Source organism: Cucumis melo, chromosome 4 (assembly GCF_025177605.1).
Source record: "Cucumis melo cultivar AY chromosome 4, USDA_Cmelo_AY_1.0, whole genome shotgun sequence".
Lineage (NCBI taxonomy): Eukaryota > Viridiplantae > Streptophyta > Magnoliopsida > Cucurbitales > Cucurbitaceae > Cucumis > Cucumis melo.
This window is the reverse complement of record NC_066860.1, coordinates 34,450,870-34,475,435: the sequence shown is the minus strand read 5'-3', so window position 1 is coordinate 34,475,435 and position 24,566 is coordinate 34,450,870. Positions and strand designations below refer to the sequence as shown.

The window sequence follows — 24,566 nt, the reverse complement described above, 5'->3', positions numbered from 1 at the left end:
AGAAAGTGAACACAACAACAAAAAAATAATAAAAGTATAATAGGTGTGAAAGATTTGAATAATAACAAAGTATATTTTGGTCGCAATAATGAGTCTTTGAAACTCATTCAATTTAAGGTTTTCTTGAAGCATTAAATTTTAGGAAATTGGACCGTCAATTATAAACCAATACAAACGAGAGGCTTCGCTCTATTATCCCAATAATTTTGCTTGATTTAGTATTAGTAATCACCTCCCTTTTCTAAAATTAGTTGTTCAATTTTGTGTCAAAAGTTTTTAATAATTTAATTAATCACAATTTGTGACATTTTAAAGTTCAATCTCATTTTGTACTTAATATCATTCTTTTTTTTATTATTATTGTAAAAGTAAAGGAAGTAATGTATTAAAAAAAAAATTAAGAAACGCGGTATTCCGCGATGTCCCACGTGGTAAAGCCTCCCACGTGTGTCCACGTGGCACACATGCAGACATAAAAAAGAAAAAGTATGACGGACCCACGGGTCTTGTGGTTCACACCTATGACCAATTCCAAGTCACTGCTCACACCCAATTCTTTGACCCTACATTTTCCACATCAGCACATGTTCACCGCCTCCATCGAATCCAAATCCTCCACGTATCCAGAAATTGGAAGGGCAAACTTGGAAACAAAATAGCCGAGAAGGGTTTTTTTTTTATTTACAAAAGTACCATCCAGTTTTCTTCAACGACACGTCGTCTTTAACCGACTTTAATACATGGAAGTGGTCAAAAGGAAGTCTTTTACATTGACCGTCGTCTTGAAAATTCTACGGTTTCCTTGGGACCCACCGCCTGCTGAGCTGGCTAGTTGTTTTTTCATAAATTACGGTGCAGCTGCAGCCCCCTGATTCTCTTTCTCTTCCAATTTCCCATCCACCAAAGGTTAAATCTTCAATTTTTTTTCTCTCTTTTTAAGATCTGATCTGGAAGAAAACTTTAGCAAAAGGGGAAATTTTGTTTTTTTTTTATCCTTTTCCTTTTTCAATACATCATTAAATCATTTTCTAAAAATATATCTTCCTTTATTGAACTTTTAATATTCAAACCAAAAATCAATTCAAATTACGATTTTAAAGATGATAATACGAAAATTATGTGGGGTTATTTTAAAATATTTATTCTCTTCTTTATTTGGTCATATTTATCTGATGAGGATTTGAGTTAAATGATATTGTATTTTTAGAAGTAATATAATTTTATGAGAAAAGAAATTGAAATTAAAACCATAATAGATCAGGTGTGGTCGATATATATATAAGGTAGTTCATTATTTTGAAAATCGATGTTGGGGTAGTATATTTAAATAATTTTTTGAAGCAAATAATCAATTTTAAATATATTGTGGGACCCACATAGAAAAAGAAATGTTATGTAATCTTAATATTCTAATTAGGATACATATAAAGTTTTTATCTTTTTCTCTTTAGATCTTCAGAATTAATTAGTGATGAATTTCAGTGCAAGCTTCAGAATTAGGGGGAAAATCACGATAAGTTTTATGTTATGGATACGTGTGGCTTGTTTTTGTTGGATCAAGTCGAGGATTAATTATGATAAGCTGGATTAACACCCGACTTGAATAACCAAACTCTTTAAAAAGCTTTCAATTTTCAAGGCCTAGAAGATCTGAGAAGACATTTTTAACATTGGTGAAATAATTTATATATTGTCTTCGTTTATTGTTGGTCATCTGAATAAACTGTGTAATCAATGAAGTTAAAATGTACTACACACTATAAATTTTTTCAATATTAGAACTTCATTTATATATATTGTGATAATTTTATAAAACGGACAATTAAAATATAATATAAAACTTAAATTGAAAGGTATAAATTTTTATGATATATATTAGTAAACGATAGTGTAAGAATTGAAATTTCTTAAGATATAATATTTGAAAACGTGAATTGCAATCGAAAATATCACATCTTTAAAAAGTTTAATAATATGAAAGTCAATATTCAAACCACAAACATTTAAGAAAAAAATTTAATTATATGTATCGTAGTTATAGTTCCATCAAGTAAACTTGTAAGAAATATAATATATCAATATATATGTGTAAAGGCTAAAGTCATGGGAAAGCACCGATGAATTTACGTGACAAGGAAAGCAATGATTTGAATAATTTTATGATAGAACTTGGGGATTATTAAGATGAAGTGAGGCACAAGAAAGCGAGAGGCCTAAGGACTTCTCGTGGCCCATGAGAGGGGTTTTACAAGCTTTTGAAGAATGTTGTCGAAAGAAATATCTTTTTTTTTCTTCCTCTTCTCTAAAATAAAATTAATTTAACAAAAGAATGTTTGAGTAATTGTTTTTTCTATTGTAATTAATTATTTGTTGTTCCATAAAATACTAGTTATGTAAATTTAATTAAATTATATTTTTCTCATGTAATTCTAATTAATTAATCATCTGGTTTTAATCAGTATAATCAAATGATAATTTTTCTAAACAATTAAAATTTGACCATTTATTTTAGATTAAAACTTTTTTTAAAAAAAATTATAGCTCATTATTCATAGTTTGTTAGTGATAGACATTGATACTTATTTGTATCTATCAACATTTATATATAGTTTATTAGTGCTTTTTAGTATTTATAAATGATACTTTGTTATATGTGTAAAGTTTAGAAAATGTACGTGTAAGATACCTGACATAATTCGAAATTTCAACGTTGCCATCATTTATATTACGACTTCAAATTTAAACAGGTTTAATGACTTAGGGTAAAATTGGGATCAATTGGGCAAATAAGAGTTATTTGAAAAAAAAAAAAACTAGTTAAAAAGGATTGTTTTGAAAAATATTAGCAAAATGGAATGAATGTGTTGTTTATATTATCTCGCACCTTAATTCGCTTAGTTTCTTCTTTTTATTCTTTAACTGCTGCTGTCAGAGAGGGATTTGGAATTTTTTTTCTTTTCTCCTTCTCTTATATCCTAATTCTTTCTCTACCTTCTAACCGTTTCTTTGTTTTATTTATAATTTTATTTTATTTTCAACAAATTTTATTTCTAAATTAAATATTTTAAAAATAGAAATAAAATTAGTTGAAAATAAAATAAAAATATAAACAAAACAGAGAAATGGTTAAAAGAAAAGAAAAATATAAGAAAAAAAGAAAAGAAAAAATCAAAAGCCCAATTTATGACTACAGTTGATATATATAAAAACTAAGTGAGTTAGAGACTCTCACTCAAATAAAGACAACAAGTTTATTATATTTTGCTAATATCTTTTAACTCAGTTCCTTTTAACTAATTTTTTTTTTCCTTAAAACACCCCTAATTCACTCGTTACTGCAAATTTGAGACTTTCATTTCATCGTATTCTACACGAGAGACTAATAGTCCGAATAACCACTAAACTAATAATTATATAGTTTTCTTTATATATATATTATATAAAGACAATAAAATTGAGAGGGACTCGAGCTCCCTGGACCTATGCTAAATCCGTTGTTGATCATAGAAAAATCATTATTTATTTTCTTTTACATTTTTTTTGTCACGAAGTTTAAACCTGATGAGGAAAGGAAGAAAATAAAGAAGCTTTTTGAAAATAAAATGTCCAAACCTCAGTACCAAAAAATTACTAACTAAAAATGTTAAATTTTATTTTCAATACTTTATTTAATAGAACAGTGGGCTTAAAAGAGCTAAACTGGTAATTTAAAAGAAAAGAAAAAAGAGTCCTGGTTAAAATTTTAAAATACAAATAATAAGAATATAATTTTTTGTCATTATTTAAATTCTGGATCGTTAATTATAAAGCATAGTAATTGGTTAATTGCCTCTTTAAAGACAAGGGCAACATTATTTGTTAATATGAGAATAATAAAGAGGTCAAGTGGAAAGAAAATAAGATAAATAGACTTTATTCATAGCGAGACAGTCAATAATCAAACAAATTTATTTATTTATAGAAGAATGTTTTTGCTTTGAATTTGACTAATATAACAAAATTAATTTTCATGATCAAAGTCAATACGAACAAATATGAACGTTAATATCTAATTGAAATTTACAGATCAAATGATAAGTATTATTAAAAATGAAAAATATAATTTAATGTTGATTCAAATAACTGTTAAACAATTGATTTAATTTTTATGAGCATCATTCATTGAAATTTCTTCACAGAAGCCTATTTGGTCAAAGATGTTTTCCTTTAAAAAATGAAGTTCATAATTAGGGCAAAAATCATCAATTAGGAATGAAAGGCATTTGAAAGGATAATGCAAAAAAAGATAGGCCAAAGAATCACATCAAGTCCCTTGGTCTTTACAACCCAAATAAAGCTTTCCAAGTGTTGAAAAACAATTGATTCTCTTTGTCTCTTTAATGGGCCTAATTCAAATTAATTATCATACTAACATATGATTTAATGAGACAATTTGATCTACAAAAGCTAAAACAATAAAAATATATTATTATTATTAGGAGGGTATATATATCTTGAATTGACTCAAAGAGAGAGAGAGAGAAAACAAAATTAGGATTGACATTATTTTATTCTAAACATATCTTGATTTGATATATAATATTATAATTTATATTTTTTCTATAGATGGTTTAATATAAAAATTAATATAAAATGATCTTAAAAGGGAAAATAAAATAAAATAAAAGACTATGTTGTTCCATTTCTGCCAACTTTTTTAATTCCGTGGTCTGTTTTTTTAAAATATGATATTGCAACCAATGGAATTATGGTTTAAAGTTAGTTTATTAGGCATAGAATACCAAACAGTCAAGCAGGAATACTAATCTCAGGTGATTATACTTTAACGTTGAAGATAAGAACTAAAGATAAACTTAGTTGTTCAAATATTACCATGTATTGACTATCGTATATGTATGTAATTCAAATTCTCCATACCCTCCTAATTACCTAAAATATGTCGAAGATTAACGGTAGCTTCACTAAAAAAAATCACAATATATGAAATTTTATATATTTGACAAACAATAAATTCTAAAATACTGTTTATATTGCAAAAGATTAAATAAAAAGTAGTACAAACCAAATGTAATTTTACTTAAAAAAAAATCCAACAATTTTGGCAAAATAGCCAAAAAGAAGTCACTTTTATTGATACGGTATTTGACAATTTTTTGTGTTTGCGTGGTCCAAACCATAGCCCAAATTGAACACTAGATGACATCAAATGGGTCTGTAGAGGCTCCAATTTAGGGCTTGTTTGAAAGGCCATGAATAACCAAAACATGCTTAAAAGCTACATATTTTTTTCCTTTCCTATCTTATGAGATTTCTAGAAAGAAAAACCTTTTTTGGTTAAATAATAAATTTAGTTTTTAATAATCTAAAGAAAATTAAAATTTAATCTTTATGGTTTAACAAAACTTCGATTTTGCCAAGTCAGAGACGATTTTATGAAGTTCTATTTAACTAAAAGAACTAAATTTCAACTTATATTAACATTTTTTTTTAATTATTATTATTATTATTTGGTTGAGGGTAAAGGGATATAATGAAGGATATAAGAGAAATAATGAAGCAAGAAGCTTGGTAATGAAGTTGAGTCTAAAAATGCAATTTAAGCAAACATAGAAAAGGGGGGAAGCTGGTGGTTGGAGTGCCAAACAAAGACCCACAAAGCTAAGCTCTTTGATGCAAATAAAAACACAAAGAAAATAGACAAAGAGGTCCACTCTTTTGATTCCAAAAGCCATTAAACAAAAACGAACCCTACTGTTCATTCCCTCTTTCCTTTTCTAATTCTCTTAATCCTCTTGGCTTAACTTGTCTTTTCATGTCTTGGGTTTTCTTTTCTCCCTTATTCCTCTCTCAACCTTTTATGCCCTTGATTCCACATGTTATTGCCTCCTCAAATCTACTTTTTGATATTTGGACTTAGTTTATTAAACCATATGTTTCATTGATCTCACAAATCATATATACATACTTAAATCAAAAAAATTTCATGTCTTAATTAGTTGAATTTAGTTCATGCAGATATTTTATGTTTTATATTCCATGTTGATTTTAAAATACATATAAAGAGATTTGAGAGAACAAGACAATGTGATTGATATACATATGTCTTACTTAAACTTGCTATTGGCACAATAAAATAGCTTACTTATACTAATGCAATAACAAAGAGAAATTCATTGTCAAGGTAAATATAAAATCCAAACAAAAACACAACTAAATGAATTAGAAGAAAGAAAAAGAAAAAGAAACCAAAAACAAAGAAAAAAGATGTATAGCTCGAGAAAAAAAAATCTCAAAAGAGACAACCAACCTACTTGAACATGCTTAGTTGAAGTTCTTAACCGTCGAAAAGTGAGAATAAAAAAGAAGAAAAAAAACTCAAATGATATTTGGAGCACGTCCCATGTGGGTATTAATTGGATCAACACCCAACACACATAATAGACATAGGCAATGTAAACCAAATAGTTTAGCATGTCCCAATTAGTCTTTGAATAACAAGTAAAGTTATGGCGTTGAACATGTAGAAAGGCGAACCTAGTAAAACGAAAATTTTCAATATATTTTTTATTCAAGAAATGCAGAAGTTGAAGATGATGGAAATCCATGTTAGATGAACAAAATTTGGATTTATTTAGTGGAAAGAAATGGTTAGGAAGAATAAGAATTTAAATAAAATAATTAATTTTTTAATAAAAAAAAGAGCTTAGGAATAATTTGATGGGAAGCAAAATGAATCAAATCCATAAAACGAGGGAGAAAGTAGGAAAGCGAGATAATAAATTAGCAGTTATCATTCTGTCTGTATTCGAGGAGTTGGATTAAATTAAAAATAAAAAATCAAGAAAACAAAAAAGAGAAAGTAAAATAGTAATTAAAAAGAATAAAAAAATAAATAAAGAGGGGGAAAAAAAACAAAAAAAGGGCCATCTCAACATCACCATGTTCCCACAGAACGGCCCCGTTCCGACCGTTCAACCTTCTTGACGTAGCCGACAAAATTCCCTGACCCCAAAAGATAGACGATTATATTAATTTTAATTTAGCCTTAAATCTTAATTAAAAACTTTTAATTATATCAAAAGACGGTTTCTCTTCCAAAGCGTCTGAGCCGTTACCCCGTACTCACTCTCTACTCACTCTCTCTACTTCAACAACACTCACTTTCTCTCTCTCTCTCTCCCAATTTCCCTTCTACGGTTCCATTTCCCTGACATTACTCTTTGATTTCACTTCACGGGGACCTTCTTCTTTTTTCTCTCTCTCTCTCTCTCTCTCTCTCTTTCTCTTCTTCTTAGGGTTAGGGTTTCGCCATTATGGCCTGAATGTTCAAAAGCTTCTCTGTTTACTGACTGCTTTTGGTTGAGGGTTTTCGGAGATCCAACGGTGGAGATTTGAGGTTTTTCTACTCTGATGGGGAATTGTTGTAGATCTCCGGCGGCTGTTGCTAGGGAGGATGTGAAATCGAGTTTTTCGGGACAGGATCATAGCCGTCGGGACTCGAATGCGGGAAAGAAGGTACCGGTTACGGTGTTGAATGGTGTGCCGAAGGAGAATATTGAGGAGAAGTATATGGTGGATCGGGAGCTTGGTCGAGGTGAGTTTGGTGTTACTTATCTTTGTATAGACCGTCAAACGAGGGATTTATTGGCTTGTAAGAGTATTTCGAAGCGGAAGTTGAGGACGGCTGTGGATATTGAGGATGTGAGGCGTGAAGTTGCAATTATGAAGCATTTGCCTAAGAATTCGAGTATTGTGAGCTTGAAGGAAGCTTGTGAGGATGAGAATGCTGTGCATTTGGTGATGGAATTGTGTGAGGGTGGCGAGCTTTTTGATCGAATTGTTGCAAGAGGACATTACACGGAACGAGCAGCTGCGGCTGTTATGAGAACAATCGTTGAGGTTGTGCAACTATGCCATAAGCATGGGGTAATTCACAGAGACTTGAAGCCTGAAAATTTCTTGTTCGCTAACAAGAAGGAGAATTCCCCTCTCAAGGCTATAGATTTTGGATTATCTATATTCTTCAAGCCAGGTTAGAATTTTGATTGGAATGTAGCATTTACAATGTAGCTTCTGTGCTTGATGTATGATAAGAATTCTTGTAGAGTTATGATTGCAATTTTTTAAATTGTTCTGCTCTCATCGTTGTTTAGGATTGAATTAGAACAGTGTTGAGCAGAAAACAATCACTTCCAGTTGAAATGCGCTATTTCAAGTTTTCGAGAGTTTAGAGTTGTTAGTATGTGTTGAATTAGGATTTTTTTGGCCCCACTTGATATCAAAAGATCTAAAAATGTGGTCTAGCTGTCCTTTGTTAAAATCCTGGAATTGTGTTTCTGGTCATGGATGAATGAAATTTTGGAGCTTATCCTTCGACAGATAAGGATATTATATTCTCGACCACATTATGGTAGGAGGTTTTACATTTTTGGCTAAGAGTGTCATTAGTTCCATACCATGACATCTCAAAGTTGTAGAAATACTTTATGGCTGTTTTCCGGCCGTCAGATGGAGCGACGAGGTTATACATTGTACTTGCTAGTTAGTACTTCAATGTAGGGTGAAGCTATGAGGAAAGTGAAAACAGCTCTCGTTAAGAATTTGTGAACAATTGTGATGTATTTTGAATCTTACATGTTATAATAGATCAATATATCGAGATAATTGTCTTAATCAATTTATACTTTCAATACTATTGCCATTTTCATCGTTTTTGAGACAACAGATGTGATTTGGTCTGACTAATTTCTACCAAAACTATAGGCGAAAAGTTCTCTGAAATTGTTGGAAGTCCATATTACATGGCCCCAGAGGTGTTGAAGCGAAATTATGGACCAGAAATAGACATATGGAGCGCAGGGGTCATTTTATACATCTTGTTGTGCGGAGTTCCTCCCTTTTGGGCTGGTAATTAATAAATAATTGCATAGTGTTCCTTGTAGGGTATAACTATATCATTTATAAATAATATCTGACTACTTCGCTTTCGTGTTCCAAGGATTAATATATAGCTAATTGATACAAATTGCTCTGTTGACCCGAGTGTACTTTTTTCGTAGAGACTGAACAAGGGGTGGCTCAAGCTATTCTCCGTGGACTGATAGATTTCAAACGTGATCCATGGCCCAGCATCTCAGAGAGTGCTAAAAGTCTTGTGAAACAAATGTTGGAGCCGGATCCAAAGCTTCGCTTGACTGCAAAGCAAGTTCTTGGTAATTTACATTTTCTGACCTCTGATCAATTGCATTATCTGGCAATTACATTTTCTTGACTGCATGCTTAGCTTAAAGTCAAACACACACTTTTCTTTTATGATATCACTGTTTTTTGCTTAAAATTTAGTGAGGTGCTTTTTTGGAAATTCGGTTGAGACTTTGGGTTATGTGTTGCTTCAATTTTGTGTACAGATCATCCTTGGCTTCAAAATATTAAAAAAGCTCCAAATGTTCCACTTGGAGATGTTGTCAAATCAAGGCTCAAACAGTTTTCCATGATGAACAGATTTAAAAGAAAGGCCTTACGGGTTGGTTAAATGCCCCTAAAGATTGTTCTATCGTTTATTAATACACTTCTTAATAAATAATTCAATGGGGCCTTGTAACAGGTTATTGCCGATTTCTTGTCCACCGAAGAAGTTGAAGATATCAAAGAAATGTTCAAGAAGATCGACACTGATAATGATGGTATTGTTAACATTGAAGATCTAAAAGCTGGTATTCACAACTTTAGCTCTCAACTTGCCGAGCCTGAAATTCAGATGTTGATTGAAGCTGTGAGTATTTTTGTTTATCAGTCTATTTGTCCATTTTTTGTTGCCTAGTTTAGTAAAGACACCATTCAAATACAATTATTACTGCCAGAATATATGCCATTGCATTAGTTAGATGAACATGCTCTTGGTAACAGGTTGATACTAATGGGAAAGGCACCTTGGACTATGGAGAATTTGTTGCAGTGTCTCTTCATCTACAAAGAATGGCAAATGACGAGCACCTTAGAAAGGCATTTTCCTACTTCGACAAGGATGGAAACGGTTTCATTGAGCCAGATGAACTTCGAGATGCTTTAGTAGAAGATGGAGCGGATGATTGTACAGATGTTGCAAATGACATCTTTCAAGAAGTAGATACAAACAAGGTGAAGATTTGACCTTGTTCCACTTTCCGTCTTTTGACCATTTTTGTATAAATCTTAAAATATCTATCCAACTGATACTTATTTGGACAAAATGCAGGACGGGCTTATAAGTTACGAAGAATTCGTGGCTATGATGAAAACAGGAACGGATTGGAGGAAGGCTTCTCGACACTACTCAAGAGGGAGATTTAACAGTCTGAGCATCAAGCTGATGAAAGATGGATCACTAAACTTGGGGAGTGAATAACACAATCAACCGGAAGAGAGGAATTGCATCTAGTTTCTTCGCATACGAGAAGCAGTGTAACGTTTGGCATACAACATCTGAAATCGCTTTTCTTGTGTGATTATTTGTTGGGTTGGGCCCGGCCCCTTTTATTAGTATGTGGCGGCCCAGTATGTGTCTAATTGGCCCACCTAAAATGTTTCTTTTTTTTCTTTAAATGTAAAATGCGATGCCTCCTAGTGTTAACCACAACAGTACAGCTTCTTCTATTCTATTATATTAAAAGTTGCTTTTTTCTAATGCTTTTACTTGCTTTTAATTCTGCAGAGTTGGCAGAGCCTAGCTGAAAGGGCTATTGTTGTTCGTTTCAGTTTCAAATTATTGGGCTTTGGTGGGCCCATTCTCTCCCCATTAATGTTGGTGAAATTAATGTTTGGGTTTAGGGTGGGCCTATACTATGCTTATATATATTTAGCACTGATTTTGTTGGTGCTGCTCTTCATTTAAAATGTCGTCCACGTGAAACCAAAGAGGGCCTTAAATCCACAAACTGAATCGAGGATATTGGTTTGTAAAATACAGCTGCACTAATGAATATATATTCGGTTCCCATTTTTAGGCTCATTGGGCCTTCCTTTTATTTTTCTCTGGAGAAGCCTTTCTCAGCCACAGAGTTATGGTGGAATTGACTGAGGGAGACTGGAGAGGAACTACGTCGAATGGTGGCTAGTAAGGATGAATACTATTTTTCTTCCTCTTGAAATTGGTTAAATAATTATAGTTTCCGTATATTTCCAAACTTTAAAGTGAACAAACAATTAGTTAATCTTCTTTTTTAATCATTATTTATTTGAAAAAGTTGACACTGCCCTAGTCCTGGTAGTACGAAATTGAAAGTATATTGAACAAGGGAAAATGGCAAAAACAAAAATGTACATTGAACTAGGAAATTCAATCGTATCACCCGCATGATAACGTTTTCAGCCGAGATTGCTTGAGAAAAACAAAATGTAAACTTTTTAAAAGTGCTTTACTTTTGAAATGACCTAAACTGTATCGTGTATAGGACCAATTGAAAATTTTAACATTTATTATTGGTTGTTCTGTTGACATTGACTATTCTTTAAGTAACGCAAGTAATTCTGGTTTGAAGGTGGAAGAACGATAGTAACAATTGATAAGATAATAAGCACATTATAATTGGAGCAAAGTTTGAATTATAAAAAAATATAAAATGAAATATAACCATAGTAACCTACGTCTATGTAATAGTAGCTTTATTAAATATATATTTATTCAATGCTAATTTTAATATGAATTACTATAATATATAATTAAATTAGATTGATTGACCAAAAGAAAATAATATTTTTTTTAAAAAAAATTACAATTATTGTACAAATGTTGAAGTGGGGCATCTTGAACAGAATATGTAAAGAAATGGAGTATTTAAAGCATCTTTAAAAATCTAAAGGCATTGTAATGGGAGTAGGGTGTACTCATAAAAGCTCTTCATTTTGTCACGTAACTGCAAAAATCCCATAGCATCATCAACTTATCTAGGTTACTTTTGAAAATCTAAGAATGTTTTTTTAAAACAAAATTTTCTAAGAAAGGGCAAAAAGAAGGGGGAAAAAGAACTGAGAATGTTTGTCTGAATGGACAGTGTCCACACTAACACTAACTTCAAGTAGTTGCCTCAACAGTGCTTCTTATTCATTAGGGTTTTGATGTGATTGTGAATGATCCTCTCCATGTAATTAGGGATCTAAAACTTACTTCTTTTCTATGTGAGACCATCATGATACATTGCATATATCCTCTCTCTCTCTCTCTTGTGTTTTCGATCATTCTCGAAATCAAATGTTTAGTTCTTCCACCTTTGTGAATTAATACAAAAAAGAGACTAAGAACCAAAGAATTGTAGCACTCTTTTCACATTCAAAACATAGCGATTTCTAAGTCTCTTACATGGTTTGATTTTGATTTAGTTCACATTTGGACATGTTATTTTATTTTATAAATCATATCTTTTTCCTTTTGAATAATGGATAGATTCAACGCATCAATATTTTTCTCGAATGATGAAGAGGAATTCTTCCAATAGAGTTGATATCTTATTGTATATTGTAAATATGGTTTCTTATATTGTTTTATTTGATAGTCAGAGGTTCATGCACTATACTTTGAATGATGTAAAAAACTTGTGCATAAAAATGTCGACTATGTAATTTGAAGACCGAAGAGGATGACTCAATAAATTATTTTGAGAGAAGTATGGTGGCCATTTCATAAGTTCAACCATAAAAATCAAAGGAAATCAACTCATATCCCATAAAATCAACAATAAATTCACAATTGACACAAATTTTTGCATTATTTTTCTAATGATACGTTGAAATGTTTGGAATATTTTCTTTTGACACTTTGAACAACAAAGATACCCTTCTATTCTGTATTATGTGTTATAATTTTTTCTAATAAAAATTATTCTCTTTTATGATGCTTAATCTGTTTGTCGATTTTTTAAACAATTAAGATAACATAATAATACAATGTTCTGGTAGACGTAACTATGCTAATATCTATTGTGAAAATTGACAAATTATTTAAGAGGTTAAATAATGGGGTTTTTTCTTTATTTAACATTGAGGGCAGATTGGTAATTATGCCTAATGGCATAATTGAAATTATATCAATCCTTTTCTTTTCTTTTAGGTCAACAAGAAAAGGACAAAAAAAAAAAAGAAGAGAGGAGGAGGCAGCCGATTTTGTGAGATAGAGAAAGTGAGAGGCGGCCAACATCACAGATAGAGAGAGAGAGAGAGTGACGGCGTTAGACTACGTGAGATTGATCGGCACGGCGGTGAATCTTTTCCGAAGAGAGTGACGGCGGAAGAACTTCGAAGAGAGAGAGAGAGGCGCGGCGGAAGAACTTCGACGGCGTTTTCTTCTTTTTACCGACGACAGGTCGGTCTTCACAGCGACAGCGAGAGGTGGCGTCGGGTGGTTCTTTCGGGGTGTTGTCTCGGCATTCCTTCAGCGCCGTTGGTTGGGTTTTTCGGGTTCATTCCGGGGTTTGTTCCGACGAGCAGCGTCGGTTTGCAAGCTGTGGTCGACGGTCAGCGTCGTTGTTCGGGGGTCAGTACAACGGGTTTTAGTTTTCAGTTCAGCTAGCATCCGTGGATCTCTCATTCTTGGTTGATGGTATATTTTGAGTTTGTCTCTTAAATTACAGATAGTTGATTTGTAAATTTCTGTAATTGTTCCTCATATTTGCTCTAAATAAAATCCTCCAAACTGGTTCTCAAAGTGGATGTAGACCAAATTGGTCGAACCACTATATATCGCTGCGTTCTTGTTCTTTTATTATTCTCTGATTTATTCTGAATTGTGCATTCTGAATTAACAAGTTTGATTTCACAATCTGAATTGGTAAAGAAAAGCACAACAAGTGGTATCAGAGCTCCGTTCGATCCAAAAGGAAATTTGGGTTTTGAGTAGTAGTTCGAAGTCGGCATATCTTGGTTAAATTTCTTTTCTGTAAAGATGGCTTCTACACGATTTGAAGTGTCTAAGTTTAATGGACATGGAGATTTTGCTCTTTGGAGAAAAAAGATTAGAGCTATTTTGGTTCAACATAAAGTAGCAAAGATCTTAGATGAAGAGAGACTTCCAGATAATATTACAGAAAGTGAAAAAAGAGATATGGATGAAATGGCCTATTCGACTATTCTTCTGTATCTGTCAGATGAAGTTCTTAGGCTAGTGGATGAGGCTACTACTACAGGGGAGTTGTGGAAAAAGCTGGAGAGCCTTTATTTGACCAAGTCATTGCCAAATAAAATATATATAAAGGAGAAGTTTTTTGGATATAAAATGGACCAAAGTAAAAGTTTAGAAGAGAATCTGGATGAATTTCAGAAGATTGTAGTTGATCTCAATAACATTGGTGAAAAGATGTCGGATGAGAATCAAGCAGTGATTCTTTTAAATTCACTACCAGAAACATATCGAGAGGTTAAGGCTGCTATTAAATATGGTCGGGATTCATTGACCATGAGTATAGTGTTGGATGCCTTGAAAACTAGAAATCTCGAGATCAAGAAAGAACGCAAAGATGGCGAGTTACTAATGGCCAGAGGGAGGAGTGAGAAAAAGAGCTGGAAAGGTAAAGAGAGGAGTTTCAGATCAAAATCCAAGGGAAAATCTAGAAAGTGTTTCCTTTGTCATAAAGAAGGACACTTTAAGAAAAATTGCCCTTTGAATAAGAGCAGAGAAGCATCAACCAGTGAAGCGAATGTTACTGATGGGTATAATTCAGCAGAGATCACTGATGGGTATGATTCAGCAGAGACTGGGTATGAGTCTGCAGAGGTTTTGATGGTGTCTCACAGAGATATACAGGATGCTTGGATCATGGATTCAGGGTGTACCTTTCATATGACTCCTCATCGGGATTTTCTGACAAACTTTCAGAAAGTTGATGGGGGAAAGGTCTTATTGGGTGACAATGGTACATGCGATGTAAAAGGAACTGGTTCAGTGCAAATTGCAACACATGATGGGATGGTAAGAATTCTTACCAATGTGCGGTATGTTCCAAAACTTAAACGTAATCTAATATCCCTTGGGGAATTAGATAGATCAGGTTGTACCATAAAATCTGAAAATGGAGTTATGAAAGTTACCAAAGGTTCTCTAGTTAAACTGAGGGGAACTTTAAGACATGGTCTATATGTGTTGGAAGGTACTACAGTTTCAGGCAGTGCTGCTATCGCGTCAGGTAAAATTACAGATATGTCTATGTTATGGCATAAAAGGCTAGCTCATGTGAGTGAAAGAGGCTTACAAGCTCTATCCCAACAAGGTTTGCTAGGAGGAGTTAAGAATGTTGAACTCCCATTTTGTGAACACTGTATAATGGGAAAGTCTACCAGAGTAAAGTTTGGGAAAGGGAAGCACACAACCAAAGGTATTTTGGATTATGTTCACTCAGATTTGTGGGGTCCTACGAAAGAGGTCTCTATGGGAGGTTCGAGATACTTTATCTCTATCATTGATGATTTCTCAAGAAAAGTATGGATTTATCCATTGAAACAAAAGGATGAAGCCTTTGGAAAATTCCTTGAATGGAAGAAGCAGGTTGAGAACCAAACAGGTAGGAAGGTTAAGTATCTGAGGACAGATAATGGCTTAGAGTTTGTAAATAACAAATTCAACCAGTTTTGCAAATCTGAGGGAATCACGAGGCACTTTACTGTTACATACACTCCACAACAAAATGGTTTGGCTGAAAGGTTTAACAGAACTATCATGGAACGTACAAGGTGTCTCTTGACTAATGCTTCTTTACCATTGAAATTTTGGGGAGAAGCTGCCCAAACAGCGTGTTATCTCATTAATAGGAGTCCTTCTACCGCTTTAAACTTAAAGACTCCTCAGGAGGTCTGGACAGGTAAGGCTCCAAGTTTAGAACATCTTAGAGTGTTTGGATGCACAGCTTATGCTCATGTTAAAGATGGAAAATTGAACAAGAGGGCACTGAAATGCATGTTTATTGGGTATCCTCAGGGTGTCAAAGGTTATAAACTTTGGTGCATTGAAAAAGGGATGAATAAATGCATTATCAGTAGAGATGTAACTTTTAATGAGACTGAAATGCCTTACTGTGTTAAAGAGCAGCAGAAACAACAGACGGGTGATCATGTTGTGACAGAAGTTAGAATTGCTTCAGAAGTACGACCATCAATTGACTTAGATAATCAGCCGCCACTGGTTTCAGAAATAGAGGATACACAACTGTCTGAATTTGATGGTATCCAATCTCAACAGGAGAGGATTTTGATTGATGAGGGAGTTTTTATTGAAGAAAGCTCAAGTAACAATGACCTACAGAATTATCAGCTTACCCGTGACAGAGTTCAGAGGGAAAGACATGCACCTATAAGGTATGGTTATGCTGACTTAGTTGCTTATGCTCTCACTTGTGCAGCTGACAGTATTGAAGCAGAGCCTCTTACCTTTGAAGAGGCAATTGTATCTGATTCAAAGAAACAATGGAAGGATGCCATGGAAGAAGAATTGTTCTCTTTGCATAAGAATCAGACATGGTCATTGGTTCCAAAGCCTCCTAATCAGAAACTTATTCAATCAAAATGGATTTACAAAATTAAGCCAGGTACAGGAGGTAACAGTAAGCCTAGATATAAGGCTAGGTTGGTAGCCAAGGGCTACACTCAGAAGGAGGGAGTTGATTTTCATGAGATTTTCTCTCCAGTGGTGAGGCATTCGTCTATCAGATTAATTTTATCTATTGCTGTTCACTTTGACATGTTTATTGAACAGATGGACGTCACCACAGCATTTCTTCATGGAGAATTGGAGGAAGTGATCTACATGGCTCAACCTAAGGGCTATGAGGTGAAGGGTAAGGAAGACATGGTTTGTCGACTTCACAAGTCCCTCTATGGATTAAAACAATCCCCAAGACAGTGGTACATCAGGTTTGATACTTTCATTCTAAAGCAGGGATTCCACAGAAACTCATATGATGCTTGTGTTTACTGGAAACTATCTCAAAAAGGTACGTACATCTATCTACTGTTGTATGTAGATGATATGATACTAGTGTCTAAGGATTATGCTGAAATATGTGAACTCAAGAAACAGTTGAGTAATGAGTTTGAAATGAAAGATTTAGGTGAACTAAAGAGAATTCTAGGCATGGATGTAAAGAGAGATAAAGAGAAAGGTTTGTTAACCATCTCGCAGGAGAGTTATGTGATCAAACTGCTTGAAAAGTATAATATGTCTGGTAGCAAGGCAGTTTCAACACCTTTAGCATCTCACTTTAGACTTTCTTCGTCACAATGTCCTGTTACTAAACAAGAAAGGATAGAGATGTCTAATATTCCATATTGTAATGCTGTTGGGAGTATTATGTATCTGATGATTTGTACTAGACCTGACTTGGGTTATGCTATGAGTATGATCAGTAGATTTATGTCAAATCCTGGGAAGGAACATTGGAAAGCTGTTAAATGGGTGTTACGATATTTGAAAGGTAGTGCCAGTGTATCATTGTGTTATAGCAGGGATTGTGATAAATCAACACTGTTAGAAGGTTTCACAGATGCTGACTATGCTGCAGACCTTGATAAAAGAAGGTCCTTATCAGGTCACATTTTTCGTTTATATGGTAATGTTGTCAGTTGGAAAGTTAACTTACAGCCAGTTGTTGCTTTGTCGACTACGGAGTCAGAATATATTTCTCTTGGTGAAGCAGTTAAGGAAGCAGTATGGTTGAAAAGAATTGTTGGTGAGTTGTTATCGCAGGAGTTTATTCCTATCATCCATTGTGATAGCCAGAGTGCTATTCATCTTGCGAAGAATCCTTCTCATCATGAACGATCTAAGCATATCGATGTCAAATTTCATTACATAAGAAACGTCATTGCTCAGAAAGACGTGGAACTGGTCAAAGTTCATACAGTTGAGAATTTGTCAGACATGCTAACTAAAGCTCTTTCAGCTCATAGGTTTAAATACCTATTAGATGAGCTGAATGTTAAATCTGGATGATAGGGAGTTTGAAGAATCAGTTTGGTGTCTTAAATAGTTTGTCAAGAGGGAGATTTGTGAAAATTGACAAATTATTTAAGAGGTTAAATAATGGGGTTTTTTCTTTATTTAACATTGAGGGCAGATTGGTAATTATGCCTAATGGCATAATTGAAATTATATCAATCCTTTTCTTTTCTTTTAGGTCAACAAGAAAAGGACAAAAAAAAAAAGAAGAGAGGAGGAGGCAGCCGATTTTGTGAGATAGAGAAAGTGAGAGGCGGCCAACATCACAGATAGAGAGAGAGAGAGAGTGACGGCGTTAGACTACGTGAGATTGATCGGCACGGCGGTGAATCTTTTCCGAAGAGAGTGACGGCGGAAGAACTTCGAAGAGAGAGAGAGAGGCGCGGCGGAAGAACTTCGACGGCGTTTTCTTCTTTTTACCGACGACAGGTCGGTCTTCACAGCGACAGCGAGAGGTGGCGTCGGGTGGTTCTTTCGGGGTGTTGTCTCGGCATTCCTTCAGCGCCGTTGGTTGGGTTTTTCGGGTTCATTCCGGGGTTTGTTCCGACGAGCAGCGTCGGTTTGCAAGCTGTGGTCGACGGTCAGCGTCGTTGTTCGGGGGTCAGTACAACGGGTTTTAGTTTTCAGTTCAGCTAGCATCCGTGGATCTCTCATTCTTGGTTGATGGTATATTTTGAGTTTGTCTCTTAAATTACAGATAGTTGATTTGTAAATTTCTGTAATTGTTCCTCATATTTGCTCTAAATAAAATCCTCCAAACTGGTTCTCAAAGTGGATGTAGACCAAATTGGTCGAACCACTATATATCGCTGCGTTCTTGTTCTTTTATTATTCTCTGATTTATTCTGAATTGTGCATTCTGAATTAACAAGTTTGATTTCACAATCTGAATTGGTAAAGAAAAGCACAACATCTATTTTAATTATCTGTTATTTTACGTTTTAATTTTTTTCTGTTTATTTGTTGATCAACATAATAGTCATTCGTGAATCATTTTTATGATGTAAAAAAGGATTGATATCTTATTTTATTTTGCAAAGTTTATGGTTACAAGATCAGAGAATATCAATATGAAACAAGATACAATTGTACGTGGTCTAAGCTAAGTTTTTAAGTACAATTTGGAGGTGAAGGATTTGAACCGAGATCTCTTGCCATCGGAAACATCTAAATGCCAGTCAAGCTAAGTTTATGTGGACCATATAGATCATATATACATACATATCACTACCCAAAAATATATATAGTTACATGTGAAACAAACTACACCTATTCTAATGATTGACTACAAGATTTTGTCTTTCAATTGATTCTGAAATTTAGCACTCCCAATGAAACATGTTTTCGATTCACACACACATATTTTAGGAAAGAGAAAATTTGTTGTTTGGCAACAATAATACATATACACATACATTATTTGATTTTAGAAAATTGATTCTACCCTGAGGACTTACCCTTAATTAAGTCCCAATAAATAAACTACAAATATTTAATTTGATTAGAAGCTGATAAAATAAAAACTAACTGACTAAACCAAGTCAAATTAAGCCTTGAGATAATTCCCGCGCATATATACGAGATTTTAGGTTGATGTTGAGCTATGTTTATTTTGATCGACAAAAAGTAAAAAAGAAACTGTATGCTATTTTTTATTATATTAGTTTCCAATTTCAAGTGGTTTATTGGAAACTTTTCAGTTCGTTGGTACTAAGAGTTAAAATTCTCTTCCCTCAAAGAAAAGAAGAAAAAAGAAAAGTAGAGAAGATAAAAGGATCGCACTATCAAATGAAGACCGGTAAATAAAAAAAAGACCTAAACGCACCTAAGTACTATAGAAATAATGTTTCTTTGCATTATGTTCTTGGGTCTTTATATTTGGACATACTCCCTTTAATTAGGGTTTTAAAGGGATGTCGCATGTATGTATATATATATAAATATAAAAACCATCTTTACCTCTATCTTCATATCATCTCCATACGTTATGTTATATTCTCTTTCATATAAATAAAAATGTTTCTTTCGATTTGTGTTGATGTATGCCGATTTAGAATATATCGATAATAAAGCCACATAAATTGACATGTCGTGGGAAGTGTACTATACATTGTTTTGGGGTGTAGTAATTGGTGCAGTAGTAAATTAGAAAAGGTGTGAGCATGGGAAAATGAGAAGATGTTTGTCCCATCAGGCGCAACCCAAATCAATAGGGACTTTATCAATACGAATACGGCAGCTGCTGCTTGAGATATATTTACCTCAAAAAAACACAACTTTATTCTTCACACTCTCTATAATGTGCAAAATGTGTTCCATATATAATTTATATGCTTTTCTTTTTGGAAAACTAACCCCCTCTATAAAACTACTTTTGTATATATATATATAAACAGTAATAAAAAACTAAAAATGATGTAGATTGTTACCAATTTTCCTTACAATTACATCATGTATTGAGAATTTGTTTAGACTTCCGTCAACTTAAATCACTTTCTCAAGTAATTTTTGTGCATAGATAATTAATTATGTTTCATGCATATTAGAGATGTGGTTGTTTGTTTTTCCAACTAAACACAGTGAATTTGAACAAATGATATGAACTATTTTTTGAAAGAGATCTTAAAACAACTTGTTTAGCTTTACGCTACAACTTGAAAATCATGGATAAGAGAACGAATCTTACGAACAAATAAATAATAATATGGTCCCAACAACCGATTAATTTAATTGACTTTATTAATTTAATCATATAACATATCTTTTTTCCATATTATCCCATTGTTAAGGCTAGTGGGCAGGCATTGGGTGGAAGCTTTGGAAGTAAGAAGAGAGAATGATACTTGCCTTGACTTGGTGATGATCCCCTGCTGGATATATCATAATCGTTTTATCTAGATAATGTGTGAGATGGATCCCTTCTATTATTCTCGATACAATTCTATATTTTTGTCGGCCAAAATATAGATATGCAAACAAATTTGGGTGCATGCATTTGGAAATGATCTTTTTTATAGTGACTATTCAACAACACTCTTCAAGTAGAATTTCGAAAGGGCGATTAGGGACATGTCATTTACATGATCGTCTAAAGTAGGTCAACTCTTTGAGAGCTCGTTTGAAAGACTAACTCACGAGAGTTTCAAATATTACTTACAATACATGTAATCATTTCTAGAAGTCTCAATTCAAGGTTTACATTTAGTCTTTTAAAATATACGTAGTTTTGGTAGTATATTATAAATAAATTAATTAAAAAAAAACCAAGAAAAGATCAAAAGAAAAGGCCTTTTTGGTTAGTGGGTTTGTCAGTCTCAATTTATTGTGTGTGTGTGGGGCATTGATCTTTCACATGTTGTTGAAGCAAAAAAGGGCTTACTCTTAGCATGACAATTCTATGCCAAAGTGCTTCCAACTCACATTTTTCTCTTGTTGGCAGACAAACCCTAAAACTTCTCAGCTATATTTCATGTGCATACACACAAATCCATCTCAACTAATTACTTCATACATTCTTACTTATTTAGACATGTCAATTAGGTCGAAATATCTTTAATATCTATTAATTTTATTTACTTCTTGTACGAAAAATTCACTAACTTTTGTTGCATGCACTTCCTAATACAATCCTAAATTGATTATTTATAGTCATACAAGATAATAATATATAATAATTAATTAATTAATTCTATCTAAAGATTAATTAATCTAAATTGACAATTTAAACAAATATTAACTGAAATTATCGAATTATCTTTCAAATGCATATTTAATTTATTAAATTTAATAAATCTAAAAATTTTAAACATAATTTGAATCGTCAATCAAATGACATTAATTTTTCACGTAAAACTAAATTATGTTGTTTTATTCCTTCAACGTTTTACGAGTTTCAAACACCCCATTAATCCTCCAAAGGAGGAAGAAATTTTTAGTATTCCTTTCTCATCTAACAAAACTCAATTTTCCAACAAAGCCATTTTTCAACCTACAAAAGCTGGCAAACTAAAATAATCTTGCCATGTTTTCCCACTCTATAAACTTTAACCTTTACATATCAAAACTCATATTATCGTAGGATAAAAATATAAAATTTTAATAAATTTTGAGTTTTATTTCAATTTAATTATTAAAATTTAAAATATTTTTAACGTCAATTTTGTCGTGTTTAGTTGTAGTATTTATTGTCAATCAATTAATATATAAAAAAATGTATAACTAATTAACTAAAGTTTCACTTCAATAATTCATTTTTAGTATCTGGGATGCAAAGTAAAATCAAAGAAACTGCTTAAATTTTGATAATTTTATCAATTAACACGGTTGGTATCGTTTGGCTTTAATTTGAAAATTAGTATCCATTGCGAGATCAAGATGGGGCCAAAATTGATTTATATTCTCTTGAAACTAAACTCTTACACCTTACATTTTCCGTTCTCAATTTTGATTTTAGGAAAATTCGAATCGATTTTTATATATTTTCCGACCTTAAAAAACTAAACTTGTCCCAATACCAACTATATATATACCATACTCAACATATATATTTGTGTTTAAATTGTTGTTGTCTTGTTGTTGGACTCACTTTCATTCTTTGTTCACATTTCCACTTATCTCTTCTCGAATTCCTATTTAGATTTTGGATTGTGTAACATAGATTGGTTTGATATAAGTTTATGGCTTCAAATTTTTATAGATGTTTTCAATTGATATATATATATATATATATATATATATATATATATATCATAAATGAACAATAATATTTTGGTAACTCAAAAAACAATAATCTTCCGAATAAAGTTGATGGGGACTTTTTCTAGTTTTTCCTTAGTAATTTGTTTTTTTTATTGGGTTTGGCCATCATTCTTGTAACCTATAGTACTCTATGAAAGGGAGCGCAGCATCGAATAACACAAAATAAAAACGAGGTTCATAATATCCTTTATACATATTGGGATGTGATTTTTTTAACAAATTAAGTCAAATGTATCGTCTATCTCAAATGTTTTTTATTTCTCTACTTCATACAAATTGAAGTTTTTTGGTAATTTTATTTTTTATGATAGAGATACTAAATTTATGTTTATTGTTTGAACTTTCAAGAAACAAAAAATAAAAAACATAATTGTTATCGAATGGGGCTCGATTTTCTATTAAATATCGTAATAACTTTTTAATTATTGTGTTCGGTAGATTTTGTCAATTTTTAAAAATTGAGTAAGTAAAATACGATGTGAGATCTTTGATATTTCATCCTAAGATGTGTTATTTCTTTTAAGAGACTAATTGGAAAGCTAAAATGTAATTAGAATAATAAAAACACTTAATCATTGGTCTATGGATGTGTAGCAAGATTACAAGAGATTAGACTCTACAAAATTGTTTAAAACATTAGACCCTAGTCCTAATCCCTACCATAATCCTTTTATATTCTTTTTGTTTGTCAATGTTGTACATATATATAGTTGAAAAATAAAATTAATTAATCAAACTGAGTATGATTCAACTTATCTTCTGCTATAAGAATCCCACATATTAAACTAAAAAAACAGAAAACCATATGAACTCAATCGAGTAATACTTTAGTCAGTATTTTTTGTACCACTTCGTTTATTGGAAAATTTTTAAAATATTTTAGAATATACATATGGCCGGCAACATATAAGTAAGAACGTGAGAAACATGTAACAAAAAAAGAGCTACGAAAAGGATCTTGAGTTTACATAATATATATATATATATATATGAAAACATGATCATATTAATATAATCTCACAAAGTTAATGATTGAATTTTCTAAGACCGAAGTTATAGTATTCTTTATAATAAAAAATTGACTCAAATAATTTGAATTTTAAAGGGTTATTGTTTGAGTGTGGGAAAAATTTATGGTCAAATGCAAAACAATTTTTTTTTTACTGATTGTTAATTAACCTTTTTTATATTATTGTTTTAAATAACAAAACTTAAAAAAAAAAAAGAGATTCATAAATATAGTAAAATTTTACATATTAAAAAATATTAAAAGCTTGTCGATGAAAAAATGATTCCATATTAGATTATTAAATTTTAATTATTTATTATTTCCAGCGGAGAATTACTCAATCTTCTATGGCTCTACCAAATTTTTCGTACACCCCAAATATTTAGATATCAAAATTATTTGTGATCAACCACCTACATAATAATTATTCAAGTGTATAGTATGTTTCGAATTACTTTTAACTTTTAAGATAGGAGATTATATCAAATATTGTTGATTTCTATGCTTATTTTAGCTATTCAAATACATAATTAAATAGATAAAAACATTAACTTACTCCCTTTTTCATCTAATAAAAAGAGAGAAAATGCTTTTTGGTTCCTTTTACTTTTTTAGATATTTTTTGTTTGATCATTTTCATTAAAGTTTCAAAATATACTAATTTTAAGATAATCATAAAGTGATATTTTGAAACTGGTTTTAATGGGGATGGAAAACAGTGAAATTTAATCGATTACTAATTTTTAAAATTGATCAGTTGATATAGAGTAACATAAGAAATGAGAGGAATGGGGAAGAAGTTTGTCTTCCTATTTTAGTCATAATTAGTTATTTGGTAAATTTTAG

At 32.2% G+C, this 24,566-nt stretch overlaps 1 protein-coding gene across 1 annotated transcript; it reads left to right on the top strand.

The window, feature by feature from the left end:
- Positions 1–7,085: 7,085 nt before the first annotated feature.
- On the top strand, positions 7,086–10,663 carry LOC103486289 (calcium-dependent protein kinase 13). Its single transcript, XM_008444190.2, has 7 exons — positions 7,086–8,032; positions 8,764–8,907; positions 9,060–9,212; positions 9,408–9,523; positions 9,605–9,772; positions 9,907–10,137; positions 10,235–10,663. Exons 1-7 carry the CDS (start codon positions 7,411–7,413, stop codon positions 10,382–10,384), a joined length of 1,584 nt encoding a protein of 527 aa, XP_008442412.1. The 5' UTR covers positions 7,086–7,410; the 3' UTR covers positions 10,385–10,663.
- The last annotated feature ends 13,903 nt before the right edge of the window (positions 10,664–24,566 follow it).